Below are 18,864 nucleotides of genomic sequence, written 5' to 3'. Positions count from 1 at the left end.
GCCGACCACTTATTTATTCAGCATCTACACATTTGATACAGTTACGTTATATTTTTCTAGAATCTGCGGAAGTGCAATTCTTGACTGAATTGTTTCTGCCATTTTTTTTTTCTTTCATCCTAATCAACTATCCATCTATTTTACATACTCATTTATATGCTTAAGTACTTTTTTATTGAGAGTTCGCTTTTTGTTGTTAATCGCAGTCAAATACAAAACTGCATCCTCTTTAGGGCGTTTCGGTGTTTTGGAACCAGTCGTATGGCGACTTGCACAAATCGATGCCGTATACTTTACCTATTACATCATCCATGTAATAAATGAAGTGGCCGGGCAAGAAATTCATGGCGATTTCTAACCAATTCCGCTTGTATACAAAATACTGTACCGCATTCATATAAACAGGAAATATAGATGGTGAAATATCTATACCACCAAAAAGCCGTATATTCATTTGATTTCCGTTTTTTTTAAGTTCATAGTATACGAGATTTTCATGCAGTAGAACACCGAGTGATGCAATCGGTTGTACAATGCTCGTCATTTTGACCAATATTACCAAAAGTAAAAATAATATCCAACAAAACCTTCTTTTCAAATTGAATGAGTTCTCCAGCATTGACAAATGATTCGCGCTGACAAAAATGTTTAGCATAGATATCCAATTAAACCCACCGTAATCGAATATCGAATAAATCAGTCTACCGTACTGCCCCTTTTTGAACACTAAATCATAACTATACAATACCTTTGTTGGATCCACAATTCGTAGGCTTGTGAGACCAGATAGTAGAAGACAGCCTATGGTCCATAACCTCGTGACCAAAGGGATGTCCCCCAGGAGATTCAGTATTACAGCATCCATAATCGTGTGATTTTTACTTTATCTTTATTGATGACGACTTTCTTGAGTGTGGGTGGTTCTTATTCGCTTGATACACACTATATTTAAGTAAATTGCTCTTACTGGTTATCTTAATATGCGTCCACTGTTTCTTGTGCCTTTTAACACATACATAATTAGGGACTCGCATCTATTCTTCGCTCATTTATGGTTTGTATCGATGGTTGAAAGAGGACAGCGCGCATCTCATGTGCCGGTAATCACGAAAAAGAAAGGAAGCCTAGAATATTCCATAAAATAAGGTCACAGAAGACACTACAATACGTTAAACGTGAAGCATTAATATTTACGTTTATGTTTCAAGTTTATGATAATGCTGCCCCTGTTTAGTTAGCAGAGATAACCAATAAGCCTTTTCGTATCGAAAAGTTAGACACGAACAACACATTCTTCCGTGTCATGTGCAATACCGTCAGTATTACTTCAAGAGTAGATTTTTGGTGAAATTTGTGACATTGGACCGAAGTGAAGCTAAGTTTGATTAAGTTCCCGATTCTTTTGTCGGACATAAAGTATACTCAAGAGCAGATATGCTCCTTTTTTCCCTATTACTCTTATCTTTAACTATTCGTTAGACCAACAAGCTTCATTGTTTATGATTCGTCCGTTGGTTTTTGAGTAAAATTATCTGTTTCTGCAAATTTACCTTTGCTTGTCTTATGTGTTTGATAGTGGATAGAATTTTTATAATATTTAAGTTTAGTTACCAGGCGTAAATTTTAATATAGGGATGTAAATAAAGATTCTTCAAGTATTTGAAAAGTTTTATTAACTTTCTATATACACATATGTCCTTATTTATTTTTATTACAATTACGTTGCCGGTAAAGAATTAGCAACAATCTAATATTATTACTATTTAAGAGATTAGAACTCTCCAAGAATCGTCATTATGCCGATAAAGATATTTGCGGTTGCCGATTGAAAGAAGAAAAGAACCACCCTTTTTCAACTCTACAGTTCAATGTCATGGACAGCAATTTTCAATTTAGCCTCGATAATATCACTAACTTGCGAGTCGGCTTTGATCTCCTCACCATTACCATCCGATAGTTTGGTTCGCAATTTAAAGTGTGCTGTGTCAATTCTCGGAGCGATTCTACTGCGAAGTTCTTTATAGGATGTGTCACTTCTCAGCATTAACGCGAAAATATCATCTTTGTAGTAGAATTTGATCTTCGTTGTTTTCAAGCTGGAAGTTGATTGCGCGGATGGCTGCTTGGAAGCGGATAAAGATAAATCTGAGAGTTTGCCACTTAACTTCAAGTCTTCCCCAGTCAAAGTGTTATCTTGGTTATTTGAAGCTAAAATAGAAGCCTGAGATGGAGTTACGAACGTTGCCGTGTCGTTTTCTTGTAGCGTTTTGATATTGTTTTGATGTTCGTCACTATCAAATTCCTTGTCAAATCCATTATCCAGGACAACGAATAAGGAGTGAACCATTTCTGATCGAGATATGTATTCAGGAAGATTTACTAGGTCTGCAACATAGATATTTAAATCCTCCTTCCTCTTTTTCGTTATACTGTTCGTGACATACGGAACAGGCCCTGGAATATAGGGCATTATACGTTTGGACCATTGACCATCTGCATCTCTTAGTTTACCTGCCTCCGCTGGGAATGCATCTAATAGTTGAACTTGAAGATCGTAGAAGTCCTGATAGTACCTTTTCAGTTGCCTCGTCTTACCATTGGATAGTTCGCAACAAACCAAAAACCAATACTTTTCGTCTTCTAATCCAAACGATTCGACAGAGGCTTTCATTAGTAGTTCACCATCAATTAGCTTTGCGCTTTTACAGTGCGGTTTTGTAACGGACTGCTGTTGTTGTTCCACAGAACCGAGGCTGATATTACTAGCTTTATACTTTGCAATGTTGCTTTTCCATTCTTGAACAGTTGGTAAATTGACAGAATTGATGTCTTCTATCACGTCATTACCTGTCGCATATCCTGTGGCAATATCTATGATACTAACGAATCCAACTGGAACGAGGCCAGGACCGCCAAGTCGCCCAATTGGCTTAGCAATAAACCATTCACAGTTATGATGAGCGCAAATAAACAAATTCTCTCCCACAAAAGTCGTTAATTCATCCGCTTTTTCTGCTTTAAAATCATATAGAACAATGGCATACAAGGAACCCATGTTTAACGATTCATTTGTAACTTTTCGACTCGAAGTACTTGTTCCATTCACGGAAGAAGGTCTGGTTCTATCGAATACTTCAAAATAGCTTTTAGGAACAACGCCTTGCTTTCCAGTAGATGGGTTCGAAGCCCTATACCAATCCTTCTCATCTCCAGATACGTAGAAAAATTCACCTTCGTTGAAGGACAGTTCTTTTAAGGTTTGTGCCTGGTAGCTATACTTGGCTTTTATAACTTTTTCAGGGGAAGAAATGTCTTTGGAGTTATGTCCGTTCTTTGGCGAGGAATCCAGTTGTTTTTTCACTGGGGTAGAAGAGGATGAGGAGAGGTACCTAACAGGTACCGTTTTGATATGCTTTATGACGCCTCCATTATCGTGGGAAGGGGTCGAAATATCTGCCGACGTGATTCTACCTTTTGACCCATTGCTGTCTCTTTTTGAGAGTTTGAAGTTTTTCAACATTTGTATGCGGTTTTGGTACCTACCTAATGTTCTAAAAAATAGCTATGACGACTCTAGCCTCAACGTTACTTTACAGAGCAATACGTCACAAATGAAAAATATAAAACGAATAGTTTGCTAAGGCTGCTAAGTCACTTGCAAACGCTTTTAGTACGTTAAACGCAATATATACTTGATGATATGATATATTTAGATTATGGCTGTATTGTCACTTTCTTTTTTTCTTTTTCCTGTTCATACGTGAATGGGCCTTCGCCATTTGTCCGTTTAGGGTAATATAAGTCAAAATGTTGCTAAAAAAAAGGTCTATGGAGAATGCTACATCATATGAATAAGCCGTATGAAAGGTTCTTCATACTTCCCACTGTGTTATTTCAATGTGATTCCGAGAAGTATGAACCTTGTGCACTCTTGAAATATACCATTCTTGGAAAATGTATCTTTTAAACCAATATGTTCCTAATGGTACCGTATTTCCCTTGCAGACCTTTAATCGGCTAGTCTGTATTCACTTTGCATGGCAGTCTCTAAGAAAGTTATTATAAACTTATTTTTTGTTCAATGGTATATATTTATCTATGTCTTACAGATGTGCTCATCATGTCTCGATATGAAAGAAAAAGAGGGTAGAGGAGTTCATAATTGATAGTAAGTGCGTTTTTCCTCTCTCAATTAAGAACTTCCCGACTGTTTTCCTGCGACTCGGTTGCATAATCGGATATAAAGCAAATTTTCTTTAATACATATGCAACTCTTCGTCAGTCATAGAATGTTTAATCCACGTTGCCTGACAATTTTGTTTGTACATGATCTTGTCTTCAAAATCACTAAATTTGCCTGGTATACATGTCCCATTGCATCTGTCTGAATCGTCCGGACAAGTTGGACAATTCGCGTAGGGAAGGTGATGATAGCCTATGTCTCTAAACCAATGAATTCGCGATTTATCGGCAAACAGTGCAAGTGCAAGACTTCTCACAGGGGCGTCACCCCATCTTTCATAGTAGAATCCTCCTTTCTTGTCAAGAAATTGCACGTACTGTTCATAAGGTTCTGACCTCAGAAACTCCAAATCAACTATTTCAAAATTTGTCCAGAAGTGACAAGTAGAATATCCCTGAGTATCTTCATAACATTTTGGGTTTTGAGAATTATCTTTCAGCCATTTGAAAGCTCCACCAACATTTAAATAATCCGGATGTTCTTTAACAAACTCCATTGTGGAAGTCCAGAGCGTTCTGATAGTCTCGGGATCGTCGTAAACATTCAAAACAAATCCATAGATCTTGTCGTTCATGCTCATGAACTGGAAAATGTCGTATTCGATTTTGCAATAGAAATCGACGCTTGGTTCTAGTCTCCACACGTATCTGTACTCGGAGAGGAGGGGGTGATTATAGTATTCTTTGGAATAGAAACGACACATGTTATGGTATGATTCCACTTTGGCGTATGAAACTTCTCCCGTCTCCATTTTTTCCATTTCTTTATCGTATCTTTCCCTGTCGATACCATCAGGCATATTCCATTTGTCAGGACTAATGATACCGAAATTTACGATTCGATCCTTAGGTAAAATGTTCCGTATGCCATCTTTGAATTCGTCCGTGAATTCCTCATCGTTAAGGAAGGTATAAGGATAGCCAAAATTCTTATTGTATTGCTTTTCAAGTTGCCGAATACTTCCTATAATATTCTCCAAGTCACTGTTTTTCACCAAACTCAAAATGGTTCCATTTCCCTTGCCCGATAATGGATCCCCGCTGCGTACCAAATTGTCTACTTTTGGCTCAGTAATTTCTTGAGCTAAAATCTCATCGTACAACTGTTCATTCTCAGCAAGGACTTCAACAGGATCAAATGTGTCCTTATCATAAAGAGGCTCATGTAACCTATCCAATATATTGTTCAGAATTTCAGTGTCATGATCTGGAAGCTCTTCAGAGCTTTCGGTATCACCTGTGATGCTATTATAGCCTTCCCGCACAGCAGCGTAATGAGATTTGGCACTATCCTTGACTGCTTGCAAATAGTCCTCATTCGTAACGTAGAGAGCAACCGTTACGACAATCGCTATCAGAATAACTACTGAAAACAAGGGTTTCAGAGTCCTCTTTGAAAAATATCTCATAAATATATAGCTTTATGTCCTTGCCTTATTCCTTTCAGACTACGGTGAATTAATGATTCGTACTTTATTACAAAGATAAAGATATATATCTTTCGTTGGAATTATCAAGGAAATATATGCACATCAACATAACCTGAAATGTAGGCCTGCTGAGATTAAAAAATGTTCTACAGCGCTCGTTCCTCTATATGCATGCTCTCTTACGGCCGGGTAATTTTAAAAATATATCACCGTCCACGATTCAGATGGAATGTCCGAAAGCGAAAAAGTTTCAAAATTTCACATAAAGACTACAGACAGAGTGGCAGGAAGGCGGATAGAGAGGCATAAGGGTACGATAGCACAGGTTGAAGAGAGACGAGGAACGCCAGGTTCACGTCGAAGTACTGGAAAAAATAATAATGTCACAGAAGCAAAGTACGAACCAGAATCAGAATGGTGCACACCCGCCGCAGCAACCTGTGAAAAATCAGCGATCTAATAATGCTGGCGGCGCCAATTCCGGGCAGCAGTCACAGCAGCAGAGCCAAGGCCAGTCACAGCAGCAGGGAAGATCCAATGGCCCTTTTTCTGCCTCAGATCTGAATAGAATTGTCCTGGAGTATTTGAATAAAAAGGGATACCACCGTACAGAGGCCATGCTGAGGGCTGAGAGTGGACGTACGCTAACACCTCAAAACAACCAATCTCCAGGAAACACTAAAACAGGAAAATTTCCTGAACAATCACCAGCACCTCCAAATCCTGGAAAGACTGCTAAGCCCGTAAGTAATCCTACTAATTTGTCATCTAAGAGAGATGCCGAGGGTGGGATAGTATCCAATGGTCGACTAGAGGGGCTTAACGCGCCCGAAAATTATATAAGAGCATATTCAATGCTAAAAAATTGGGTAGATTCATCTTTGGAAATATACAGGCCAGAACTAAGCTACATCATGTATCCAATATTCATTTATTTATTTTTAAATTTAGTGGCCAAAAATCCTGTTTATGCTCGTCGCTTCTTTGATAGATTTTCTCCAGACTTCAAGGATTTCCACGGTTCAGAAATCAATAGGCTCTTCAGTGTCAATTCTATAGACCACATCAAGGAAAATGAGGTTGCAAGCGCTTTCCAATCTCACAGGTACAGAATCACCATGTCCAAAACCACTTTAAATCTTCTTTTATATTTTCTGAATGAAAATGAGAGCGTTGGAGGGTCGTTAATAATTAGCGTAATAAATCAACATCTGGATCCAAATATCGTAGAATCGGTAACCGCAAGGGAAAAATTGGCCGATGGTATAAAAGTTCTCAGTGACAGTGAAAACGGAAATGGAAAACAAAACCTGATAATGAACTCGGTTCCTGTCAAACTAGGACTTTTCCCAAAAGACGAAGAATTTGTCAAAGAAATTGAAACAGAATTAAAGATAAAGGATGACCAAGAGAAACAGCAGAATCAACAAACTCCAGGCGAAAACCACGCCGAAGCGAACAACAGAACTTTATTACAAGAGTATAAAGCCATGAATAACGAAAAATTTGAGGACAATGCCGACGAAGAGGATAAGGATAAATTGAAAGATAAAGCCGCCAAAGATGAGGAAAAGAAGGAAAACGAGTTGAAAGTGGATAATGAAAAAACAGATAGCAATTTATTGTCTCCGGCAAGAGATGTTTTACCGCTACCTCCAAAGACGGCGTTAGATTTGAAGATGGAGATCCAAAAGGTTAAAGAATCCCGTGACGCTATCAAACTGGATAATTTACAATTGGCCTTGCCCAGCGTATGCATGTACACATTCCAGAACACAAATAAGGACATGTCGTGTTTGAATTTTAGCGATGATTGTAGAATTGCTGCTGCCGGGTTCCAAGACAGCTATATTAAAATCTGGTCGCTTGACGGTTCATCGTTAAATAATCCCAACATCATGCTAAACAGCGCCAACAACAATTACAGAGATGATGATCCAACTTGTAAAACACTAGTGGGACACAGTGGTACGGTGTATTCAACGAGTTTTAGCCCCGACAATAAATATTTACTTTCCGGTTCTGAAGACAAAACCGTCAGACTATGGTCAATGGATACACACACAGCATTGGTTAGTTACAAAGGCCATAATCACCCTGTTTGGGACGTCAATTTCTCTCCGTTAGGCCATTATTTCGCCACTGCATCGCACGACCAAACCGCAAGGCTATGGTCCTGCGATCACATATATCCACTAAGAATATTTGCTGGTCATTTAAATGATGTTGATTGTGTGTCATTCCACCCGAACGGTTGCTATGTGTTTACTGGGTCTAGTGATAAGACATGTCGAATGTGGGATGTCTCCACTGGTGATTCGGTTCGATTATTTTTGGGCCATACTGCGCCTGTCATCTGCATTGCCGTTTCTCCGGATGGTAGATGGCTCTCCACCGGTAGTGAAGATGGTATTATAAACATATGGGACATTGGCACAGGAAAAAGACTGAAACAAATGCGTGGTCATGGTAAGAACGCCATTTATTCCCTATCTTATAGCAAGGAGGGAAACGTACTCATTAGTGGAGGTGCCGATCACTCAGTTCGTGTATGGGATCTGAAAAAAGCCACAACCGAACCAAGCGCAGAACCAGACGAGCCATTCATCGGATATTTAGGTGACGTCACTGCGTCGATCAACCAGGATATAAAGGAATACGGGCGCAGAAGGACAGTTATACCCACAAGTGATTTAGTGGCATCGTTCTACACCAAGAAAACACCCGTTTTTAAGGTCAAGTTCAGCAGAAGTAATTTGGCTGTCGCAGGAGGTGCCTTCAGGCCGTAATCCAACGCCGAAAGCGAAAATAAAGAGAATGTACGTAATATGTAATAAGTATATACCGGCCCGTTTTGTAACTATTAGATGCTTTTTGATATTGCAAATCTTTTCTCGTCGGCGGTTATTACGCGGCTTTCCTTTTTCCCCTATTTTTCGCTTGGTCATCGAAACGGAAGAAAAGCAGAGAAAGTAAAGAGGAAAAAAATGAAAGAAAAGTGTTGACATATGAAGAGTTTCCTTACTAGAACAGATATTACCCACGCAGAGGTAGCACAACCAATAAACAGACTAGAAAGGGGAAAAAGGAAAGTCCAACAATTGCAAGTTATAATGTGCGACGCGGACCTCGATGCCGAAAGAAAATCCAACAGCTCTCAGCAGGGACAATTGAAATCCAAGCGCGGTGGAGAGAAAACAAAGGATTCTCGAGACTCCACCGCTGCTGCAATCAGCAGTTCCCATCCGCCATCCGCCAAAAATTTAGGTGCGCCGCCTGCAAGTAACTCATTGGCAGCAAGCGTCAGCAAGGGTAGCGTCAATGGTAGCCGTGTAACGATGCATTCAAACCTGGTGCCCACGGAAACGCAGGACGTGTCGTGGTCCGAGATCGATACACTGGACGATGTGAAGAAGATGGCTAAGGAGCCCATTATCAACGATGGGTTCCCACTGGATTTCGAGGACAAGCTCACACAGATGCGCCGCTCGCACGCCCAGCTGCTGCGCTTAATGAGGGAGAGAAATCAGCGGCTTAAGTGTGCACAACCCAAGCTCTCCACGAAGCTGGAGAGCCCCACTCAGAAGAGCCGAAATGGACCTGCTACCATGAACCGGGGACAAGGACTAGATCAGTTGCTAGACGACCCGGAAATCGTGCGCGACGGCGAGAAGTACGTAAGCCAAATTGTTGACACAATCAAGGGCCTTGACCGGTGATCAAGGGGTGCGTGGGTGGAGTACACTTAGAAGAAGCTATCAATAATCTGGAAATAAGTGGAAGTCGGCAGTAACTCACACTGTAGCATGTGCCATTTCGCCTGACGGGAATGGTAAACGTTTGGCTTTGTCCACGACAAGAACATTGCGTACCAATGGCCTATGGATTGCTCCCCAGTGTATTTATCAACATTTCAAAAGCTCAGCCGTACTGTAATCGCTATGCAAGTTAATTAAATTGCCTTTTTCTCCTTATTATATTCCATTTAGATTCCTTTAGCGGTCGTCGTAATCAGAGTTCCTCGAACAGAACTATAAAATATGACATGCCACCCTCGCTACCACTGCATGTACTGTTTTTCGTCTATGTTCGGCATTAGATAACAGGACACCTTATATTAGAGCTGGATCTTTTAAAGAATCCGCATCATTTGCAAGTAGTTCAAAGTCATCCGCTGGTCCATGGGGACTATCATGCACAGAATTAGGTGATAACTGGGCATATACTAGTGATATAACGGTAATACCTAAGATTATAAGAGTGCATAATTCAACATTTGACACATGTGTATAAGAATAACAGAATATTAGGAAATGAGACCAAAAGCAAGTACTCCAGGTCAGTCACATATATGTAATAAAGTATATAGTAGGCAAGGCATTAAAGCGCGTCAAAAACGCACGGAGACATCGTGATATACTCATTTGTTGCGATTGAATGGCTTGATACAACAAAGCAGCGCACAGGCGTAGTGCATCATCGAAGTACAGTACCTCATTGGTTCAGTACTTTTCAATCGCAAGAAGCTACTACAACTATATGCCGCCATCTTATAGCTAGCTAGATTAGTTTGTCCGTAAGCGCTGGACTAGAAAAGAGAGCTAGTCAGCGTACGACCGCAGCTTCAAGCAAGACTAGCGCCGCTGCCTGTATACACTTCACTGATTATAAAAGAGGCTACTTTGATGAAAGCACTCAGAAGTACAATACCGTCTTTTAGTAACTAGTCGGTTAAAGAAGCGGCAAAAACTCTCAAATAAGGGTCCCGCCTTACTGCGTGCTAATTCTAATGATACAAAACTACATGGAACTTGTCATATACCAGCACAGTAATAGTAGCGATCTATAGCCTGCGGAACACCGCCGTAATAAAAGGAAAAAAAGCGGTTCCTGAATACAATATAAAGGGTGTGTGGGTGTAGCTTCACTTCCGGAAGCCGAACGAGCACCCTGTAAATTATAGGAAGTCAGTAGTCATTTGTCTATAGCCGTCACCAATTGCACGTTGTCATGGAATTACCTGTCTATATATATCCTTTGACGATATTCCATTTTCTTGGTGTTGGTGTGAGCGCTTTAATTGATCCAGTCGGTTTAGCACACGGTAGTTTATAATTCCTTTCGGAAGGCTTACTTACTCTTTTTCCCTCATTGTCTTCGTATCTTAAAAAGGTCCTTTCTTCGCAAACTGTGCTTTCTTCTACTTATTTTTTTTTTGTTTTCAATAAATCTTAGTGTTTTTCTCTATTGAATCTTGTAGGATTGATTTAAAGTCAAGATACTAACCTAAAAATGTCCAATAACTCTTTCACTAACTTCAACTTGGCCACTGAATTGCCAGCTTGGTCTAAATTGCAAAAAATTTACGAATCTCAAGGTAAGACCCTGTCCGTCAAGCAAGAATTTCAAAAGGATGCCAAGCGTTTCGAAAAATTGAACAAAACTTTCACCAACTACGATGGTTCCAAGATCTTGTTCGATTACTCCAAGAACTTGGTGAACGATGAAGTTATTGCTGCCTTGATTGAATTGGCCAAGGAAGCTAACGTCACCGGTTTGAGAGATGCTATGTTCAAAGGTGAACACATTAACTCTACTGAAGACCGTGCTGTCTACCACGTTGCCTTAAGAAACAGAGCCAACAAGCCAATGTACGTTGATGGTGTTAACGTCGCCCCAGAAGTTGACTCCGTCTTGAAGCACATGAAGGAGTTCTCTGAACAAGTCCGTTCCGGTGAATGGAAAGGTTACACTGGTAAGAATATCACCGATGTTGTCAACATTGGTATCGGTGGTTCCGATTTGGGTCCAGTCATGGTTACTGAAGCTTTGAAGCACTACGCTGGTGTCTTAGACGTCCACTTCGTGTCCAACATTGACGGTACTCACATTGCTGAAACCTTGAAGGTTGTCGATCCAGAAACCACCTTGTTTCTGATCGCTTCTAAGACTTTTACCACCGCTGAAACCATCACTAACGCCAACACTGCTAAAAACTGGTTCTTGTCCAAGACTGGTAATGATCCATCTCACGTCGCTAAGCATTTCGCTGCTCTATCCACTAACGAATCTGAAGTTGCCAAGTTCGGTATTGACACCAAGAACATGTTTGGTTTCGAAAGTTGGGTCGGTGGTCGTTACTCTGTCTGGTCCGCTATTGGTTTGTCTGTTGCCCTATACATTGGCTACGACAACTTCGAAGCCTTCTTGAAGGGTGCTGAGGCCGTTGACAACCACTTCACTCAAACTCCATTGGAAGACAACATTCCATTGTTGGGTGGTTTATTGTCCGTCTGGTACAACAACTTTTTCGGTGCTCAAACCCATTTGGTTGCTCCATTCGACCAATACTTGCACAGATTCCCAGCCTACTTGCAACAATTGTCTATGGAATCTAACGGTAAGTCTGTAACCAGAGGTAACGCCTTCACTAACTACTCCACTGGTTCCATTTTGTTCGGTGAACCAGCTACCAATGCCCAACACTCTTTCTTCCAATTGGTCCACCAAGGTACTAAGTTGATTCCATCTGACTTCATTTTGGCTGCTCAATCCCACAACCCAATTGAAAGCAAGTTGCACCAAAAGATGTTGGCTTCTAACTTCTTCGCTCAAGCTGAAGCCTTGATGGTCGGTAAGGATGAAGAACAAGTCAAGGCTGAAGGTGCCACCGGTGGTCTGGTTCCACACAAGGTATTCTCTGGTAACAGACCAACCACCTCTATCTTGGCTCAGAAGATTACTCCAGCTACTTTGGGTGCTTTGATTGCCTACTACGAACATGCTACTTTCACTGAAGGTGCTATCTGGAATATCAACTCTTTTGATCAATGGGGTGTTGAATTAGGTAAAAGCTTGGCTAAAGTCATCGGCAAGGAATTGGATAACTCTTCCAACATCTCTACCCACGATGATTCTACCAATGGTTTGATCAACCAATTCAAAGAATGGATGTAAAAAGATCGTTCTTGTTTGAATACCTAAAGAACACTAAAGCCATACTATAAGCAAAGATACGTAAATTTTGCCTATATTATTATACACATATCATATTTCTACATTTTCAAGAGTTGGTTATATATTGTACGTAATGCAAAGGAAATAAATTTTTTATACATCAATTCTTCTTTTAAACAATTTGTTATGTTTTAGAAAACATAGATAGTTTGACATTCTTGATGTCTTGGAACTTTTTACAATTACAGATCATGTCAGATACAGTAGCTTTTTAGCGTCGCGAAGACTTTATTGTGTCGCGAAAATCAAAAATTTTAAAAATCGGTCAACTTAAACTCATGAGAGAAGGTTCTTTTAACTATATAGATGGGATACAAGAACTGATTCCACTTGATAGACGACTTTCACGATATTAGCTGCAAAATATGAGTCAGCGCGCAGGGGAAGCAACTAAGGAAGCCTCCTATATCTCGGCCGATCTGCAAGAAAGATACTCTCATTGGAAGAAAAACACTAAGCTACTTTATGATTACTTAAACACAAACTCGACCAAATGGCCGTCCTTAACGTGTCAGTTCTTTCCTGATTTAGATACCACTTTGAATGAGCATCGCATCTTATTATCCTCTTTCACATCCTCCCAAAAACCCGAGGATGAGACCATATATATCAGCAGAATATCCACGTTGGGCCATATAAAATGGGCATCTTTAAATAATTTTGATATGGACGAGATGGAGTTTAAACCAGAAAATACGACTACATATCCTTCGAAACACCTAGTTGATGATATTCGCATCTTTTTCCCGAATGGCGAGTGTAATAGAGCAAGATATTTACCCCAAAATCCAGATATTATTGCCGGCGCCTCTTCGGATGGTGCCATCTACATATTCGACAGGACGAAACACGGCTCCACCAGAATAAGACAATCTAAAATCTCACATCCATTTGAGATCAAGCTGCTCGGTTCACATGGAGTTATTCAAGACGTAGAGACCATGGATACTTCTTTGGTAGACATAAATGAGGCCACATCACTAGCCTGGAACTTGCAGCAGGAAGCACTTTTACTTTCTTCTCATTCCAACGGTCAAATACAGGTTTGGGACATTAAACAATATTCGCACGATAACCCTATTATTGACGTACCCTTAATGTCAATAGACAGCGACGGAAGTAGTGTGAATGATGTAACATGGATGCCAACACATGATTCATTATTTGCCGCTTGCACAGAACGGAATGCAGTTTCACTATTAGATCTGAGAACCAAAAAAGAGAAACTAAAAAGCAACTGCAAAATCCACGGAGGCGGCGTAAATTCCTGTAAATTCAACTACAAGAACTCTTTAATTCTAGCATCTGCAGATTCAAATGGTAGATTAAATTTATGGGATATAAGAAACATGAACGAAAATCCAATCGCTACCATGGAGCATGGTGCTTCCGTTTCGACTCTAGAATGGAGTCCAAACTTCGATACCGTTTTGGCAACAGCCGGCCAAGAAGATGGATTAGTTAAGCTATGGGATACTACTCGTGAAGAAAGTATATTTACACACGGTGGCCATATGTTCGGTGTGAATGACATTTCGTGGGATGTCCATGATCCCTGGTTAATGTGCAGTGTGGCGAACGACAACTCAGTTCATATCTGGAAACCTGCAGAAAATATCGTGGGATCTGAATAATTTAAAAATCTTTATGAAGACAGATGGACTAGGGATTATTGTGCCTACTGCATATTTAACCATTTGATAGAGAATATATAACGTACGTAGAGTTTTAAATATGAACAAACCTGCTACTACAAATATTGTATTCTTATTATTTTCTACGCTCCAGCCCAGAAATTTCAGGATTTATTTGGGACTTTCACCTGGTATATCAATATTCCTGAGGTTGCCTAGTCTAACTTTAACTTCGGTTCGTCTCTTGAAAGTTCTAGAATTGTAAGGAATATTTCTGTATTGAAATGGTGCAGCGCCCTTTGAATTCCAATCTCTATCGTAGAATATACTTCTTATACCGAGTTCACCATTCTTCTCCTCACGACCCAGTGAATGGTCACTACCAGCTTTGACGTTGTCTTTCAATCGAGCCAGTAGGTGCGTTTGCCCCTGATTTTTATCTAGCTTTCCAGCAACTACTTCTATTTGGTTTCGTACCTTCTTCGCAGTCAAATGTTGAAGCTTGGATACTCTATTTTTAGATGGATTATTCTTTGGATCCATTAGTTCAATACTATTCAGTCTGAAGCGGCTGAATGTGAGAATAAAGACAGTTATAGAATAGAAATTTAGAGGTAGTAAATTTCTTTGGTATTTGAAGAGAGCTAAGGAAGTTTTTAAAGAAGCTTGAGTATTTTCTAGACATTTCACTTACTCGAAAAAAAGTGAAATTCATAATAATATAAAAGTCGCCTCTGTCAAATTGAAGGTTTTGAATATTTCAGAGGCAAAAGAGAAATCAGGACAACAGAAAAATCGAAAAAGGAAGATAGATAAAAGAAGTAGTGGAAAATATGTCGCAACCAAATACATCACTGGTGCCAGAAGGAAATCAAGGCTCTCTGCAAGAAGATGTTAATTTTGATTTCAATGGGGTACCTGGCCAAGCTTTAGATGCTGTACGTATGCGTTTGGCTCAATTGACTCACTCGTTAAGGAGGATCAGAGACGAGATGTCTAAGGCTGAACTTCCACAATGGTATACACTTCAATCACAGCTAAATGTCACATTGTCGCAGCTTGTTTCTGTTACATCGACCTTGCAACATTTTCAAGAAACTTTGGATTCTACAGTGGTTTACCCGCTACCCAAATTTCCAACGACTTCACATGAAAGTCTAGTCACTACGCTTTTGAGGAAGAAGAATATCCCTGAAGTAGACGAATGGATGAAATATGTTAGAGAAGCGTCTGGAATAAGCACAAATTTGCTGAAGGATGAAGAAATGGCAAAACTGTTGCAACAGGACAAAGAAATAACGAACTGGGCACGTACTACGTTTGGAAAGGAATATGAAAAACACGATTTTAAACATGAAGAAGCCATAGACGAAGAAGACGTTTCACTTCTTGTACGAGATAGCAAGTCCTCTAAACCTTTTGACGTTGATGATATTTTAAAGTTTACTTACACTGGAGAAAAGCCTGTTTCTGCGGGGTCAAATCCAACACTGTGACCCGTTTAACGTTTATGCATTTTTTAATCACGTACATTATTGCCAAACACCTGGTGAAAATATTTACAAGTATAAAATAGACTAATTTACGGAACAAAATATACGAGAGTGATCGATATATTATAATAAATATTGCACAGGAAAGAAAGGAGCGAAGGGTACCACACTCAGACACGATAGCTTTTTTATGAACTTCAACAGATTTTGAATCCTATAGAATGCACTTTTTTTATTATTTTTCATTTTCCAACCAGGTGTCTCCCTGTTCCTCGAATGAATCTCGTCTTTCTTGAAATTGGCGGACTAAGATAATAGCCTTATAACAATTTCCCATGTTCCAAACATAATTATACTGTTAGGAACTGTTCTCATTAGGTGCGGCGTCAATCCGCTATACATTGAAAAAAGTCCCTCCTCTTTGATTATGACTTTGAAACTTTGAATTAAACCTGTGTACTTTCGTTTACCGTTCTCATTAGGCGTTTGCCTTAATCTTGTCCTCACAACCTCGTGCGGATATGTAGCTATACTTGCTACAAATTTTGCAAGACCAGCGCTTCCTGACCTTTGGCACCATTCCTTAATTTTCTCTGATTTACTTTTCGCTCCTTCAGCTTGATATCCAAACTTCTCAATAGATCTTTCCTTTATTAAGCGCTTCATTTGTTCATATAATAGCCACTGAAGTATACCTTCAACAGAACCCAAATAGGAAGCACTCAAACCCTTATAGAGGCCGGTGAAGCCTTCATTTCTGATGACACTTTTCAAACAGTCCCATGAGTTCTTATACTGCCGAACTGATGTTTTCCCGGCTTTATCAAGTTGTACTCTAGTTTTAATCAACCAAATGGGATTGGTTGCCGTCGCAGTTGCCCAACCTGCGGTTGCAGCAGCCATCAAATGAACCATAGGGGTTTCGAGGCCATTATTGAATGCTTTAGCATACATATCTTTAGTTGTACCATAAGTAAAGAAATTGATACTTCTCGCCGGAATAACCCCAACCAAATTAGGACCCAAACCTTTGAACAGGCTTCTAAATCCTTCCTGCTTATAAACATTGCCTATAATTCCTAATGTTTCCTTGAAGTGAGTCCCGGCTTGAATGACATAATTAATACTCTTCGGACGAGTAGACGCTTTACTTATATTACCGGCCTGCGATTTGTACGCTTTTAAAAATATATCACTTTGTAATCGAGTTTTCACCAAATCAAAAGGGCATGTGACCACAGCCCCTGCCATCCCCCCAATACCACCAGCAACGAAATGTACCCACGGTTTTATTGTTGGATGATTTTCAATTTCAGACTGCGTTGAATCTAACGGGATTTGTGTGGCTCCCTTATAATTAGAGCCCCTTTCATCACTTGCCAAATAAGGGACTGATTCAATGGCATCTTCTTCCCATTCTTCAATGGATTTTTTGGGCATCTTTACCCTGTCAAGTGATTATAGAACTTTTAAAGGATGAACTGTGCAAGTAGGTGACTTTGACACAAGGAGTGTAGGGTATGAATAAACAAAACTGTCTGATCAGTTGCTATGTTCGAACTGATACTTTCTCTAAGCAAACACTACCGTTCTATACAAAAGAATCCTGTGTGCAAAGCCAAGTCTGCATTATTACTATTCTAATTATTTTTACTTGTCAAATTTTAATCAGAAAAGTTAATTTTCACTAAAGACAGCCCGAACCGAAAAATCGAAAATAGTCTCTGATTTCTAATAATATTTCAAGAAGGACCGGATCATAAAACAAGAGCCTTGGGTATCCTCTGGATTGGAAAAGTAAAAGAAAGAAATAATCTAAATGTACAAATTATGGATATTAGACACAATTTATTTTTCATTATATTATATATATTTAAAATAGACAAAAAATAAAACCTAAAACCTGAGAATCTTTTTTGATACAAAACAAGCATCGGGTAAATTAGATAAAAGTTTCGTATGGAACCGGAGCCAAAGTTTGAGGAACATTACCTTCAGTAGAAACAATACGGGATTCTCTTGGTTGAGCTGGTTGTCTCTTCAATTGAACAGCAACACCTTGAGCTTTTGCTTCAACACGCTTAGCAGCGTTCGACTTAACTCTTTCCAAAAATTCTTGTCTACACTTGGAGTGCTTGATGTGTTCAACTCTCAAGTTCAATCTTTTTTCTAGATATCTGTTACCGACCATCTTGTTGATGATAACACCGACAGAAGACTTAGTAACGTTGTAAACAACACCAGTCTTACCTTGGTAGAACTTGTGTGGCATACCCTTTTGGATAGAACCATTGGCTTTGATGTCAACAATGTCACCAACCTTGTAGATCTTCAAGTAAGTAGAAAGATGGACGGCACCATGCTTTCTGAAGTCACGTTGGAACATGTAACGAGTACGAGATCTGTAACCATGTCTGTAATATAAAGAGAAAAATCATAGCGAAGATTTATCAAAATAATGTTAGTAATGTGTCACTTTGGTAGTTTTCTTTTTGACATGGCCCCCATACTTATTCGAACACACACAAGCCTTTCAATCGTCTGCCCTCGTTAATTTTGCTTCTATGGCTGGATCAACTTTATGATAAACTCCCCAAACATCGGCTCATAGTGCTGCCAAGAGCCATCATATAGCACAACTTCCATAAATTAGTAGGGTTTCATCATTCCATTGATGCCTGTTCATCACTTGAATTGGTGGTAAGCTGATATTTTAGTGAGATACTAGGTATTTTCTTTAAATTGTCAGGACAAGTTCAGTTTTGAGGTACCACATTCGATAGATTCATAATATTAAATGACATACGATTTACCCATTGTTGCTAGTTATTTTTGTCTTCGTTTTCTTGGTTCAACTTCTATTATTAACACTTAAACTGTGCTATGCTTCTATGTCACCTTCTTTAAGACGTAAAACTTCGTTAATGACAAAATTCCAATGAAGCGCAGACCGCAGTCTGTCTACCTTCCAAATCGCACTTTCCATCGCTGCTGGAAACCAGCGGGACAATCAATAGCGAGTCAGCCCGCACATCGAAGAGGCCTCTG

The 18,864-nt window shown here is 39.6% G+C and overlaps 11 protein-coding genes across 11 annotated transcripts; 5 read left to right on the top strand and 6 right to left on the bottom strand.

Annotated features, from left to right (window-relative positions):
* Nucleotides 1-229: 229 nt before the first annotated feature.
* On the bottom strand, nt 230-865 carry DER1 (derlin; the record flags this gene model as incomplete). The annotated part of the gene is made up of 1 exon (XM_056230025.1): nt 230-865. One exon carries the CDS (start codon nt 863-865, stop codon nt 230-232), a length of 636 nt encoding a protein of 211 aa, XP_056086187.1.
* Nucleotides 866-1,858: 993 nt separating this feature from the next.
* Nucleotides 1,859-3,520, bottom strand: BEM1 (phosphatidylinositol-3-phosphate-binding protein BEM1; the record flags this gene model as incomplete). Its single annotated transcript, XM_056230014.1, has 1 exon — nt 1,859-3,520. One exon carries the CDS (start codon nt 3,518-3,520, stop codon nt 1,859-1,861), a length of 1,662 nt encoding a protein of 553 aa, XP_056086186.1.
* Nucleotides 3,521-4,256: 736 nt separating this feature from the next.
* Nucleotides 4,257-5,651, bottom strand: KTR4 (putative mannosyltransferase; the record flags this gene model as incomplete). Its single annotated transcript, XM_056230003.1, has 1 exon — nt 4,257-5,651. One exon carries the CDS (start codon nt 5,649-5,651, stop codon nt 4,257-4,259), a length of 1,395 nt encoding a protein of 464 aa, XP_056086185.1.
* Nucleotides 5,652-6,052: 401 nt separating this feature from the next.
* Nucleotides 6,053-8,461, top strand: TAF5 (chromatin modification protein; the record flags this gene model as incomplete). Its single annotated transcript, XM_056229992.1, has 1 exon — nt 6,053-8,461. One exon carries the CDS (start codon nt 6,053-6,055, stop codon nt 8,459-8,461), a length of 2,409 nt encoding a protein of 802 aa, XP_056086184.1.
* Nucleotides 8,462-8,785: 324 nt separating this feature from the next.
* On the top strand, nt 8,786-9,391 carry SKDI02G3050 (uncharacterized protein; the record flags this gene model as incomplete). Its single annotated transcript, XM_056229981.1, has 1 exon — nt 8,786-9,391. The coding sequence occupies one exon, from the start codon at nt 8,786-8,788 to the stop codon at nt 9,389-9,391; it is 606 nt and encodes a 201-aa protein (XP_056086183.1).
* A 1,573-nt stretch (nt 9,392-10,964) lies between these two features.
* Nucleotides 10,965-12,629, top strand: PGI1 (glucose-6-phosphate isomerase; the record flags this gene model as incomplete). The annotated part of the gene is made up of 1 exon (XM_056229970.1): nt 10,965-12,629. One exon carries the CDS (start codon nt 10,965-10,967, stop codon nt 12,627-12,629), a length of 1,665 nt encoding a protein of 554 aa, XP_056086182.1.
* Nucleotides 12,630-13,054: 425 nt separating this feature from the next.
* MSI1 (Msi1p) lies at nt 13,055-14,323 on the top strand (the record flags this gene model as incomplete). Its single annotated transcript, XM_056229959.1, has 1 exon — nt 13,055-14,323. One exon carries the CDS (start codon nt 13,055-13,057, stop codon nt 14,321-14,323), a length of 1,269 nt encoding a protein of 422 aa, XP_056086181.1.
* Nucleotides 14,324-14,494: 171 nt separating this feature from the next.
* AIM4 (Aim4p) lies at nt 14,495-14,866 on the bottom strand (the record flags this gene model as incomplete). Its single annotated transcript, XM_056229948.1, has 1 exon — nt 14,495-14,866. One exon carries the CDS (start codon nt 14,864-14,866, stop codon nt 14,495-14,497), a length of 372 nt encoding a protein of 123 aa, XP_056086180.1.
* Nucleotides 14,867-15,156: 290 nt separating this feature from the next.
* Nucleotides 15,157-15,819, top strand: MED8 (RNA polymerase II mediator complex subunit MED8; the record flags this gene model as incomplete). Its single annotated transcript, XM_056229937.1, has 1 exon — nt 15,157-15,819. The coding sequence occupies one exon, from the start codon at nt 15,157-15,159 to the stop codon at nt 15,817-15,819; it is 663 nt and encodes a 220-aa protein (XP_056086179.1).
* A 303-nt stretch (nt 15,820-16,122) lies between these two features.
* Nucleotides 16,123-17,256, bottom strand: RIM2 (Rim2p; the record flags this gene model as incomplete). The annotated part of the gene is made up of 1 exon (XM_056229925.1): nt 16,123-17,256. One exon carries the CDS (start codon nt 17,254-17,256, stop codon nt 16,123-16,125), a length of 1,134 nt encoding a protein of 377 aa, XP_056086178.1.
* A 502-nt stretch (nt 17,257-17,758) lies between these two features.
* On the bottom strand, nt 17,759-18,633 carry RPL21A (60S ribosomal protein eL21; the record flags this gene model as incomplete). The annotated part of the gene is made up of 2 exons (XM_056229914.1): nt 17,759-18,230; nt 18,623-18,633. 2 exons carry the CDS (start codon nt 18,631-18,633, stop codon nt 17,759-17,761), a joined length of 483 nt encoding a protein of 160 aa, XP_056086177.1.
* Nucleotides 18,634-18,864: the final 231 nt, after the last annotated feature.

This window comes from Saccharomyces kudriavzevii, assembly GCF_947243775.1.
Source record: "Saccharomyces kudriavzevii IFO 1802 strain IFO1802 genome assembly, chromosome: 2".
NCBI classification, from domain to species: Eukaryota; Fungi; Ascomycota; class Saccharomycetes; order Saccharomycetales; family Saccharomycetaceae; genus Saccharomyces; species Saccharomyces kudriavzevii.
Note: the sequence above shows the minus strand (reverse complement) of the source record. Positions and strands in the feature narration are given on the sequence as shown.